The sequence below is a fragment of the Apteryx mantelli genome, chromosome 15 (assembly GCF_036417845.1).
Source record: "Apteryx mantelli isolate bAptMan1 chromosome 15, bAptMan1.hap1, whole genome shotgun sequence".
NCBI classification, from domain to species: Eukaryota; Metazoa; Chordata; class Aves; order Apterygiformes; family Apterygidae; genus Apteryx; species Apteryx mantelli.
In genome coordinates this window covers 17,832,203-17,844,471 of record NC_089992.1, presented here as the reverse complement: position 1 = coordinate 17,844,471, position 12,269 = coordinate 17,832,203, and the positions used below count along the sequence as shown (strand labels likewise).

The 12,269-nt window shown below is 36.7% G+C and overlaps 1 protein-coding gene across 1 annotated transcript in view; it reads left to right on the top strand.

The window, feature by feature from the left end:
* The window catches only part of THSD4 (thrombospondin type 1 domain containing 4), a 414,956-nt gene that overhangs the window by 397,458 nt on the left and 5,229 nt on the right, over positions 1-12,269 (top strand). Inside the window, exons 15-16 of the mRNA XM_067305466.1 lie at positions 4,901-5,074; positions 10,542-10,721. Of these exons, the coding sequence (XP_067161567.1) occupies positions 4,901-5,074; positions 10,542-10,721 (354 nt within the window). The remainder of the gene's footprint in view (positions 1-4,900; positions 5,075-10,541; positions 10,722-12,269) is intronic.

Here is a 12,269-nt window from a genome sequence, read left to right as displayed (position 1 = left end):
CAAAAGCAAATTGGTTTGTTTATAGGCAGACTGGAGTGTTCTGGTGAGTACACAGTGCTGTCATATCTATGGATATAAAGGAAAGCCAGGCAGTTTAATACTGGAAATTGTACACAGCGATTAGAATTACAGTAAAGCAAGCTAGTATTTCATCACAGAACATTAAGTACAAAGATACTTTACTATATTAAAAATACTTGTATTCCCAATATTTATCCGTAACCTATAGTTTCAGCTCTCCTCAGAGATCAAGCTGTGGAAGGTCTAACTTTTACTAAATCAGATCACTGCAATGAAGGCACTGCAATTTGCAGTTTTAAATGCTTTAAAATCTTCACTGGTTATACTCCATTTCTAACTGTTATCCTATTGTTTCTGTTATCCTCACCACTATAACTCCATCTAATCACTTAGCAAGAACCCTCATAAACCCTCTCCTTGGTTTAGGAAACTTGATGTTTGGGAGGCACAGCTCCCTGAGTGAGGGAGCAGGGCAGGCACCTGCAGATGGCAGCTGGTGCCAACCAGGAGTCAAGATCATCAGGCAAGTTTGTGATGATGAGGCAGGTCCGATGTCAAGCCAGGAAGTCAGTCCAAGGGTGAGGGTCCAGGTTAGCAGGGCCCCCGGCCTAGCACCAGCAAGCTAGAGACCAGCACTCCTACAGCACAGCTCAGGCAGGGACCAAAGGCTTCGGTCTGAGCCTAAATGGTGCTCCTGGGCCCGTGGGCGGAGGCCCCAGGTGAGGCTGGTCAGGGCCATTAAGGCCTGTCAGTGCAGTCACAGCCCTGACAAGTCCTTGCAGCTCTAAGGCAAGGGATAGTGTATGAGCTGTGTTCAGGAATGAAGTGTGTTCCATAATGTTGCTTACTTTAGAGTGCACCAACAGTGTTACTGACTGAATACAAAGAAAGTAGTAATGCCTAAGCAGAGGCAATCCTTATCCAGCCAGAGTGTCCAAAAATTCTAAGAACGAGTTTCAAAAGTATTGTTAGCTTGGAAAGATGGCATGAATCTGCTAGACGAAATACAGGACCAGTCTGACTTCTGATCCAAGATCTACTCTATACACTCTCTGAGGGAAATAACTTAAATCCATATATCAAAAAGTGTTGCGGCCACCCTTTAGGGCTTTTCTGACCCCTTTCTAAAAGAAACAAGGCTGCTCCCAACATCACCTCCTTTGAAGATGTGCTGCAGGTCTTGGAGTTGAGGCAGGAAGTGAGCTCTTAAAATAAGATTCTTTGTTTCTTACCGGTAAATCATAGGTTACATAATCCTTCAAAAATCTGTTCTGAAAGGGAGTCATACCCAGTTTTCTCAGAGTAGGTCTAATAATGCTAAGGGGTTTCATAAATGTATTTCAAACATGGATTGTCATTGATATTGTTTGCGTTATTGTAACATGATGATTCACAAAAATTTAAGTATCTTATGGGGTGATAGAGGCTGAAGTGAGGCAGACACAAATCCTGCCCAAATGTGGGAACATTTTATTAGAACTTGGTTGATGTTTAAAAATTTAAGCTAACAATGCTGTGTGAAATGACTGGAGTTCTGGTACATTTCCTGCTTGTTCATACTTGTCCTACTTGAGGATAAAAGCTGGGGATGAGAAGTAATGTTGGCATGTTAGTGAAAGGGAACTGGCACTGTTAAAGGGTTTTACTTGCTTTACCATGTCCTATGGATGAACACAAAAATTCAGGTTTCCTCTTGCAGCTTTTCAAGTTTGCAGGAACATGTGTCATTTTCCTGGGCTGTTACTCTGACAACTATCAGAGTACTGGATTTTTTTAATGGGAGTGGAAAGCTTCTAAAACTGAACTGTTGAGGGAAGGACCTCAGGAAGAGGAGAAATGGCAAACTTCTTAAAAGGAGGGAGGGTATTCCACAGGCTAACATTTCTGAAGGAATTTCAGCCAATTAAAGTGAAACAAAATATCTTTAATAATAGGACCAGAATAGTGAAGTGGTAGTTTGTGAATGTTCCTTTCAGATTTTGTAACTCAACATGTCATACAGTGTTAGATTATGGAAGTTACAGTGTATTAATGCAACAAATTAATGGCACAAAATTGAAAGTAGTGGGTGTGTCAGCTGCAAAAGCAGAAAGGAGAGAGTTCATGTTCCAGACACTCCCTGCTGCCTGCCTTTGGCTTTGGAAGTCATGGCTTTCACACAGAAGATTTTTACTGGAGAGGAAAAAAAAAAACATGAAAAACCAAACTAAACTCAGAAACATTCAGGTTTAAGTTTGCTATGCAAATCCTTTGAGGGTAGTTAATCTGTACTAAAATCTTACAGCAGAGGGTGGGACAGCCCTATACCTTCCCATATGGTATTTCCTTTGTTATTTGATCTGTAAGCCTAGCTCATACATACTCATTTTAAACACAAGACTATGGAGATTTTCTGGGTGATTTTATAGACTAAACTTGTTCCCAGCTCTGTTTGGTTTGTGAAGCATAAAGGCAAATTAGATTGTCAAATGAAAATTACTTAGAAATAAGAGAAGTATTTGCAGGATAGTTCCCTATGCGGTGTTGTAAGTGAGCGTACTTTCCTGGCACATGATATGATGAATAGCCACAAAACTTAGTTCTGTACAGTGGGTTTGAAAGGCAGCCATTTATGGGGCTCAGTTAAACAGTCGATTTATCTAGGAGTGGGCAGTTTGAAGTGGGGTCAAACATATATTTTAATGTATATAAAGGGGAAAAGGTTCACTACTAGCAACATCTGCATGATTCTTGTGTTTTCAAGATGCTATCAGTTTTCTGAATGGAGGGCAACTTGAGAAGACCTCCTTAGCCATCAAACTCAGTATGCTGAGGAGATGAGTCTGACTATTATGTACGTCTGTGTGAAAGTGACTGGAAAATTTTGTTCTGCACCAACAAAAAAAGATAAGATTCATTATATTACTTAGAGACTTAATTTAGGAGAAGCATAATTATTTCATCTTTCAGATCCAGGAATAAATCATTACAAACTGTGAGTTATGTCCTATTCCAATGAAATACATAAGCATCTGTTAAATTCTGAATTTCTAGTTATTCCAAAATTGTATTTTGTTTGGTAAAAAAATTTTTTTTTAGAAGTTGAATCACTTTTTTATTCCTCTTGGGGTTCCATTTTAGCAAAGCTTTGTCTTTCATGTTGTGAAAAAAACTGACTTGGTAACAGCAAAAACTGTTTTTCTATCCTGGATCTGTGGAAAAAATACGTTACTGCATGTTCCCACACAACCAGTATTCATCACTGGGTATGGTTAAAGAGTAGTTTACAACCAATTGTGCATTCAGTCATTGGTCTCTCTTGCGAAGATGAGTGACTGTATTTGTTAGTCCTGTTCTTAATAGCGGTGTTGTCATAGCATCTGCTCTTCTTTAGTTCCAACTACTGGATGTGAAGTCTTTTTATTATTACTGATGGGAGCCAACTCAAGCTAGTGGGCCTGTCTGTGTGTCATTACCAGTTCTTTGAATCATTCTTACTTTTCATCAATAAAAAAAATCCCAATCCAGAGCTACCTGTTCATTCACAAGGGGTGCTCTGTTCATGCTGGAAGTAATACACAGCTTCTCCTAACTAATTACACTGTATGTTTAAAATAAAATCGTAAATGTCAATCAAGTGTATGTTTTCTCCTATGTAACACATTCTTACTCATGGTTTTCCTTGCATGTGTAATATAATATAATTGGTTGTAATTATTTAAATTCAATTATATACACATCTTTCAGCAAGCTGCACATGTTTTTTCTTTATTTTAATAGTCTAGTCATGAAATGCCAAATGCATTTAAAAAGAAAAAGAAACAGGAAGGTTAAGAAAGATGTAAGAAACGAAAAAAAGAGTCTATCATATGAATTAATCATTTCTCTGGCATGTTTTGGTTTTTCTAAATGGCAATAGTTTGATGCTGCCCAGAATGGTGGAATATCAGAGACTTTCCCAATGAAGTAGATTAATGACCAAGCTGTAAAAGCGTAAAGGTTCATGTTTGATGGAATTTATCCTGCATGATCTATGTGTCACATGCATACCATCTCCAGAGATGTGATACATGAATCTGCATATCACTCACAAGAGCTTTCAGAATTTACCAGTGAAAAGTTGAGAATGGTGACTGTTAGCTACTGGGAAGGCTTATCGTTAGCAAGCAACATTGAATGAAAGTCAACTTTTATGGCCAGCTCTTCTCCTAAGACTGTAACTAACAACTTAGCATTGAAACAGGTTGGGCAATAATGAGTGTTAGTCGTAATTTTATTTTGAGGATTTGCCTGAGCCTTTTGAAATCACCTTTCACAAAATCTTACATTTTTTCTACCTCATTGTGCTCTCATTCTCTACCCTCTATATGGAAAAGTGCCAGGATTCCCTATGCAGTCACTTTACAACCAATGCCTGCAGATTCTTCCAAGAAAGATTTCCTTGCCTCATCCTTTTAACCAGCCTTTTATCCTTTGAACTAAGAGTTTACCTAGCTGACAGCCTGAATGGTCAAAGGAGAAACTCACAAAAAAATTCGAAAGCCCAAACATAGTTTTGATGCCTCTCTGAAAAGCTGCTTGTTGAAATTATCCCTTCTCAGACCTACTAATTGGTATGCAAAAAGATAAAAGGCAAACTGAAAGGATTTACAGACAGGAAGAAGGAAGGAAATAGATGTCTATTAAAAGAACTATGAATTTCTTTCTCATCCTTCATTTTCTTTCATTTGTACTTTGTTCAAAAGTATGAATCTGTAAGATGATCTGCTACAACTGGATAACAAGTAAAAATAAATGACTTTGAATAAATTCATTTACCTTTCCATGGTTCTTGCTTCTCATTTCATTGCACAGTCTGGAGGATGGACTAATGAATGTCTGTTTGTCTTCTGCTCCTCAGTGTTCTGCAGAATGTGGGGACGGAGTCCGTACGCGCTCAGTGGTTTGTATGACCAACCATGTCAGCAGCCTGCCTCTGGAGGGCTGTGGGAATAACAGACCCTCTGAAACAACTCCCTGTAATAATGGCCCCTGTGCTGGTAAAGTGGAGTGGTTTGCTGGGAGCTGGACGCAGGTAAGCTCCAGATCTAACACATGTATTTATTTTCTGCTGGAATCTTATTATTAAAAAAAATCTTTTTGTGCCATGAAAATGCGAGCCATAAAGTATACCTATGTCTTTGTGGAACATTTGGATAAGTTGCTTCTATATTTTACTGAGCTACTTTTCTTCATCTGCTGTGTCTTACTAAAGAGCTTTGATTAAAATAAGATTTTGTTCTTCTTTTCCTCTGTAGCTTCATTTTTATTTCTCATCTACTGGCCAAGTTTACTTATAAAACAAAAGATGTCAGAAAGCTGCTTTGCATATTCAAGGGAATGCTAAAGCAATGGATTTGCACCTTTTGAAGTCGAGCCTTTGTAGATCCTGCATGCCTGTAGGGATATATGTAGGCCATAGCCAAAGCATAGAGTATGAGAAAATAAAAGCAGTGGCTAAAAACAAAAGTTGGCTTCAGTTTTGTTGTGCTGAATTTTGTGGTGATAGGTGAAAAGAACAAAACTTGGTTAGTGGCCAGTATAAATTCTTGCAGTGCTCCACACCTCAGTGCTCTTTCTGATTCTAACCAAACACTACTGCCTCTGGGAGCAGAGGAATTTTAGAAGTTTTCAACTGGTGCCCTAAACATTTAAGAGCCTATTATGTAGCCTATAGAGTCATTTGGACTGCTGGTACTAGCATTTCATCAAATTGTTAGGGAAAAGTCTCTTGCCTGTGCTGTTAACTCACTGCATTTCAGATTCCAAGATCCTTCCAGCTGATAAGCAATTGGAAATTAGACTGATACAGCTGAGATGGGGATTAAAGGGCACCTACTATGCAAATGCTTTCAAGTGTAAGTGAAGTTATTTGTATTAAGAGTAATAATAGATTCAGATTTAAAACATAGCTGCAATTTTAATAACAGATAAGGTCTAGGCTTTGTTACTTATGCTACTCCATGCAGGGGAATAGGAGCTTTGTATCCCTTCTTGCCACCACAGAGAGAAGCTTACAATAAGGTCATTGCAGCTCTCCCCATTCTGTTGATTAAGAAAGTTTCTTTTATTTAAAAATTCTTGTTCTTTTAAGCTAATTCACCTTACTACTTTGCATGGTGTTGCATTCTGTTTGATGCATTTCAGGGGTACAAAGTCTTTGCTGAACAGTACCTGAAAGAAGAGTCTGACAAATCTGGTCTACCAGCCGACTTCTAAATACTGACACCAAAGCGGACAGTCAGTAGACCAGAGCAGGGAGCGTTGGTGGATGACCTTCTCTACTGAGCTTCTTTAGAGCAGAGGCCGAATGTTGAGATAACATCTTTTGGAAGAACCATTAAAAGAGAGCAGGGACAGAGCTGTACAGGGTTAAAGAAAACAGTTACATTTTGTCCTGTAGAATTTATTTGGGTGCAGTAGCGGATTGGTCTGGAGCTTTTAGCTGCAGGAATCATACAGTTTCAAGCTCTTGCTGTTGTAAATCTAAGCCAGCGTAGGTGCTATTTAAGATATTGTAGATGAACTGTATATTGATTTTCTCAATAGACCTTGTGCTTTTTCATTAGTCTCAAGTCTTTTGTGGGTATCTGTTCAAGCGATCACAAATTCCACCCAAAATACAAACAAAATCCTTATTTTTAATAGCATTCTATTGTTTTAGGCTAGAATAAGCCTTTGAAAATCATAGTCTTTTATGCAATGTAGAAACCAATATGTTGCTGGAATCATCTTCTAAAAAACTTTTTAAAAGTGCCAGGAACAGTATTATGTGTGTATTTAACCTTTAAACAGGCAATAAGAGTCCATGTGAGTCAAATTTGCATTTCAGAACTGGAACCAGCACTTGCACTTTGTTTGCACTTGCAAACATTAAATGAACACTCTTGCAGATACAGACATTTTCTAAAAACCGCACAGAATGTGGGGATCTGAAAAACTGCAGAAATGTGCTCTAACCTTTACAACCCTTAGAAGTTTAGTGCATATAATCCTGCTTCAGCCAGAAGCGGTAACACTGTTTATGGAGAAAGTAAGTCTTGGTTCCCTTTTTATTAGAAAAATAAAAATCAGTTTCTTTTTGTAGCTACAGGTAAAACCACAGTTTTAGATTTCTCCAAGAGTGCACATTGTAGTCATATTTCTTTTTCTTCTTTGTAACAATAATTAGAAATACATTTTCAGTCTGTAGTACCACTTAGAATAAAAATTAACAGAAGCACAATTTTAACCATTGTAGCCATTTTTAAGATTAATAATCAAATATATAATACCTGGCACAGTCACTACTCACTTGATAAATTAAGTCATTACTCTGTCCTTCAGCATTTTCTTGCCCTTGTTCCTAACTGGGACTGCTGGACTATGTTAGTACTACGTACAAATAATAATAATAATAATAATAATAATCCAATGGTTAACTAGGCTACTATTCTGGTCTGAGGGATAAAAACTTACGGAATTAAGGAATACCTTTCCCTCTTCCTTTCTCCTTAAGTCATGCATATACCACTCTGTTCCTGATTGGCTTACTGCCTGGGAAAAGAGTTAAAGAAAGTTCTGTTTTTGCAGCAGATGAAGGTGATATTTCAACTACTTTGGACTATATGTCACTTTCCATTGCCGAATCAAGCCCGGGCACTCACAGTGGTACAAGACAACATCGGCAAGCTCCCTCTGCTATTTCTACAGGCAGCCTGGAGGCAGTTCTGCTGTTCAGCACTCAGAAATCTCTACATTTATAAATTTAGTTTAAAAATTATTTTAGAGGCTGTGAAAATATTTCATCACTTCTACATTACAAGACCTGTCACATTCATCACCCAAAGTACAAAATTTTCACCAAAATTCAGTGTGGATTCTGTCACTTCACAGATGAATGCAGCCTGCTGGATAGATTTTTCTTTTTGTTGTTCATAAAAATAAATTCTAAAGAAGTACAACAAAACACAACTTGGGTTCCAAAATAATGAGGTATGAACAGCAGTGAGTTTACCTTGCTGCATGAAAAGAAGGGATCTTTCAAAGTAGTTTGTTTATAATAGTTCCATATAAGATTATGGAAGCAGATATTCTCTACAAATGGCAAAGCATACATGTGATTTTCTCTAATCAGTTTTTCCATTTGGAAGGAGATTCCATCCCTTATCTACTAGCTGCAGCTTTACTTCTTGACAGCTGAGAGGTATAGGAAGTCAGCATGCAATGAATGTGTTCAGAAAAGAAGAACTAAAGCTTTTTTTTTTCTTCAGAGATAGAAAAAGAAATATTTAATGACTTTTTTCTTTCTTTTCTTTTTTTTCTTTTTTCTTTTCTTTTTTTTCTTTTTTCTTTTTTCTTTTATTTCTTTTCTTTTATTTCTTTTCTTTTATTTCTTTTCTTTTATTTCTTTTCTTTTATTTCTTTTCTTTTTTTTCTTTTTTTTTTTGATACTATGAGTTGGTAATGAAACAGTCCGATAACTTCCAGGCTCCACTTCTTCCTGTATTGTGCGAACAGGTCAAGATAAGATCTGTTAGGTTTATAATTATGGTGTAGTCATGTCTAAGATACAAATGATACATAAAATAATACCAGTGAGCAGACAGAGAATGAGAGTCTGTACCATATGCTAAAAGCACTTCCTTTATTCTTTTTGGGCCATATTGTAACAGATAAGCCTCTTGTGCACTGTTCAGACTAATGCTGTTATTTTTATATTTGCAGATTATTTACTATAATCAGAATTGAATCCTAAAATCTAATAAATAAATACAAGATTTTCACTGGTAATCTTCTGCTTTCCTTATATTTCCAATGGGGCATGACAGAAATCTGTATCTATTGTTGGCAGGGTACAATTTACACAGTATTATATGATGAATATTAATGTTTTGATATGACAGAAAGCTGCTTTGGAGTGCAAGGACTTTTCAGTTTAATATCATGGATTGATATTCTGGCTTAGTGAGAATTTTCCAGTTTTTTGTCTTCAACACTTAAACCTATATTTCCTGTAAATTTCTCTTTATGAGCAAAATGTGTTTATCCTTGTGATAACCATTACCCAGCTCTGTTTTATCAGGCGGTGAAGGACTTTCCTTTTTCTATAAATATCAAGAAACTGTCCCATAGGTAGTATGTGATGAGATCAATTACAAAAATGAAACAACAACAGCTGTGAAATTTAGAGCTAGCAGAAGTTTGCAAATAGTATTATCATGGTTTTAGTCAGAATATCTTTTCTGAAATTAGGTTTTGTAACATTTGTTTGGACTTTGTGCTCTTAATTCAAATTTGATTTTAAACAGAGTTGTCTCACTTTCTACAGAAAGCATAAAATGCTTCCAGTAGGTTCCATTCAGACTGATGCGATTTTTATTTTGGTTTGGGAAAACACATTTTATTAATTTATCCTAATCCTCAATATGTATTTATGATGCAGTATTTCATCACCACTTGACTAATTCTTATACACCTTTCAGTTGGTTTCCAGTTAGGTGAGACTGCTAACTAGAAACACATTTTCAGTGTGATTTTCAAAAATGACATGGGCATTTAGGAGCCAGAAGACTTATTTATATACAGGTTTTATACATTTTTCATTATGGCCATTGGAAAATGAGAAAATGAAGCAACCTTTGACTGGGGGCACAGTTACTCTAGTTTAGATGTTGAACTAATGTAATAACTAAAGTATTGCAAAATTTGATGGTGAATCAGCATTAAGGCTCACTAAAAGTCAAAGGGACTTAGGCTTCTAACTCACTGAGACATTTCTGCCACTCTGAATATCTAACGTTGGATTTTTACTGTTACCATTTATTCAGATAAGAAAAATATGTAAGTACTGTTACTGTTTTTGAAAAGAATATGGTTGCATAGAATTTCATATCATAAGAGTTATTTAAAAAAAAAGGGACACTTTGAAAGTCCTTTGTTTCCTTTTTCCACATCTTAGGATTGGTTGAAATAATGGCATTGAAATGTCTCTTAAAATATTTTAAATGTATTAAGAGATTTATTTGTAGGATTCTGATATGACAAAAATACTACTTAATGTATCTGTTAGAACAGAAATGGAGAATTGTGGATGCTACAGTATGGCAACTCTAAAGTCTGGTGGAGGGGTTATTGCTGTAAGTCAGTCTAGTGTACTTGAAGATAGTCTTGGGTTGCCAATTACGTAAATCTTTTGTGACAGTTGTTTACTGAGTTAACCATACAGAGCAGTTAAAAGAACAGTACTTGTATGGCTTGACCAGGTCAGTTCTGGTACAGCCAAAACCTGCCCTCCTGCAAACACGATTAACAGCCTCGATGCAGCAAAGCACTTAAATGTTGACTCTAGCGAGAATACTCAGGGGCCTGAAGGAAAGCTGACACTTAAGTGAATTGGTGGACTGTGGCCTGTCCTGCCTGAAATAATACTGGCAATCAATTTAAGCAGTGAACAGAAGATTACAAGTTCAAGGGCATAAGTAGAGTAATAAATTCCACCATCTTTTTGTTCTCTGATACAGTGTTCTATTGAATGCGGCAGTGGAACTCAACAGAGAGAAGTCATTTGTGTTAGGAAAACTGAAGGTAATTTCGATGTTTTGAACCCCTATGAATGTTCGTATTTGGAAAGACCTCCCAGTCAGCAATCCTGCTACCTCAAACCCTGTGGTGCTAAGTGGTTTCATACAGAATGGAGCACAGTAAGTCCATCAGGCTTTTCTATATCTAGTTTTGTTCGATACATCTTTTTCTGTTTTTTCCTTATTTATTGAAAAGGAACACCCTTTGGATAAAACTGTTGTTCATGAAATAAGACTTAATTTTGCAGAAGAATGATGGTGAAAAGAAAGCACACTCTGCAGTACCCGGTGGAGCTTCGGAAAGTTGGGCAGTATCTTGACCAGAAGGAAACACTGCATAGTTGTCTTTTCATCACTGATTTCTTCGAAGAATCTTCCTATTTTACAAAGTTGGTTTGCCCCTTAATGACAGTATGTAGTGCACTAAGTGGTTTTTTTCAGAACTCTGGTTTCAATAAAATTAAGGGGCATTTAATAAACAATGATGGATGTATTTATTTTTTAAGGTAATGTTATCTTTACCATAATAGTTAGACCTTTATTTACTTACTGTAGAACTCTATGTATTTCCAGTTTCCACTGGAAGCAGACCAACTGTATTCACCAGTGCCACAAGTGGCTTTGGTTTTATCTATCTTCCCAACATTTCTACATTTTACAAAGCTCATTGGATTTATTATGAAAAATTAACATCTTACTCCTAATTGAAAATCAGAAAGTCCAGTATCTTCTCAGAATGAAAAATGGTATGAAAGGTATTTAGACGACACCTTATCGACTGCAGTAATTTACTCCTTTCCTTGAGCCTTAAATCAAACTCAGAATGACAGCTCTGAATGTGAAAACCCCTCAAATCCCTTCAGCTTGAGTTCCCTTAATCAGGAACCTTTGAAAATTCTTCATCCACATGACATGAAAGATAGCAATTACTTTGTTTTTCCCACTTTCAGTAAGTGCTCTGTTATTTGCCTGGCATCATGGCAGCACCAGAAAGCAGAGAAGAAGGTAGAATAGTTTTAACAATAAATCAGCTAAAGAGAATCCTGATTTTTCTCCCTTAATCACAGGTATAGATATTTATTTGAAAACAAAGATCCAAATTAGGCTCATGGTAAAGCCAGGTAGATTTGTGTATCTCCTTTGATGTTGCTGGAAATTCTCTGGATTCTGAGACATTAAATTAAATACATTTCCATTAGCCAAAACATTTTCAAATGTGAACCTGCACCAAGTTATGTACCCACAACTTAGGCAATCCAGACATCTGCATTCACAGAAGGCAGCACATATATTCTTTCTGAATGCGAAAATATATGCTGTCTTTTGCAAGCGCTGAAGAAACAGATGTTAAGTCCCAGAATCTGACAAGTATTTAGAGATCCCTGGTTATTATGCAAGTGCCTAAGTAGGAATTAAGTGTCTAAAAATCCTTAAGGGCTAAACCTTGGTGACCATCTTTTTTACTGCAGGAACAAATATATATGCCAGGTGAGGCTTTCCAAGATCATTATCCAAGCATTTTTTGATTTTTCTTCTGATATTGTTAGTTATCAGCAGAATATGTGATATTTCTTACTGTTAGATCTGAAGAGAAAGGATTATGGGATTACTTGCGAACACATTAGCTAGTTGCTGGTTTAGAGCCCCTGTACAAGGTTTTGAAACAGT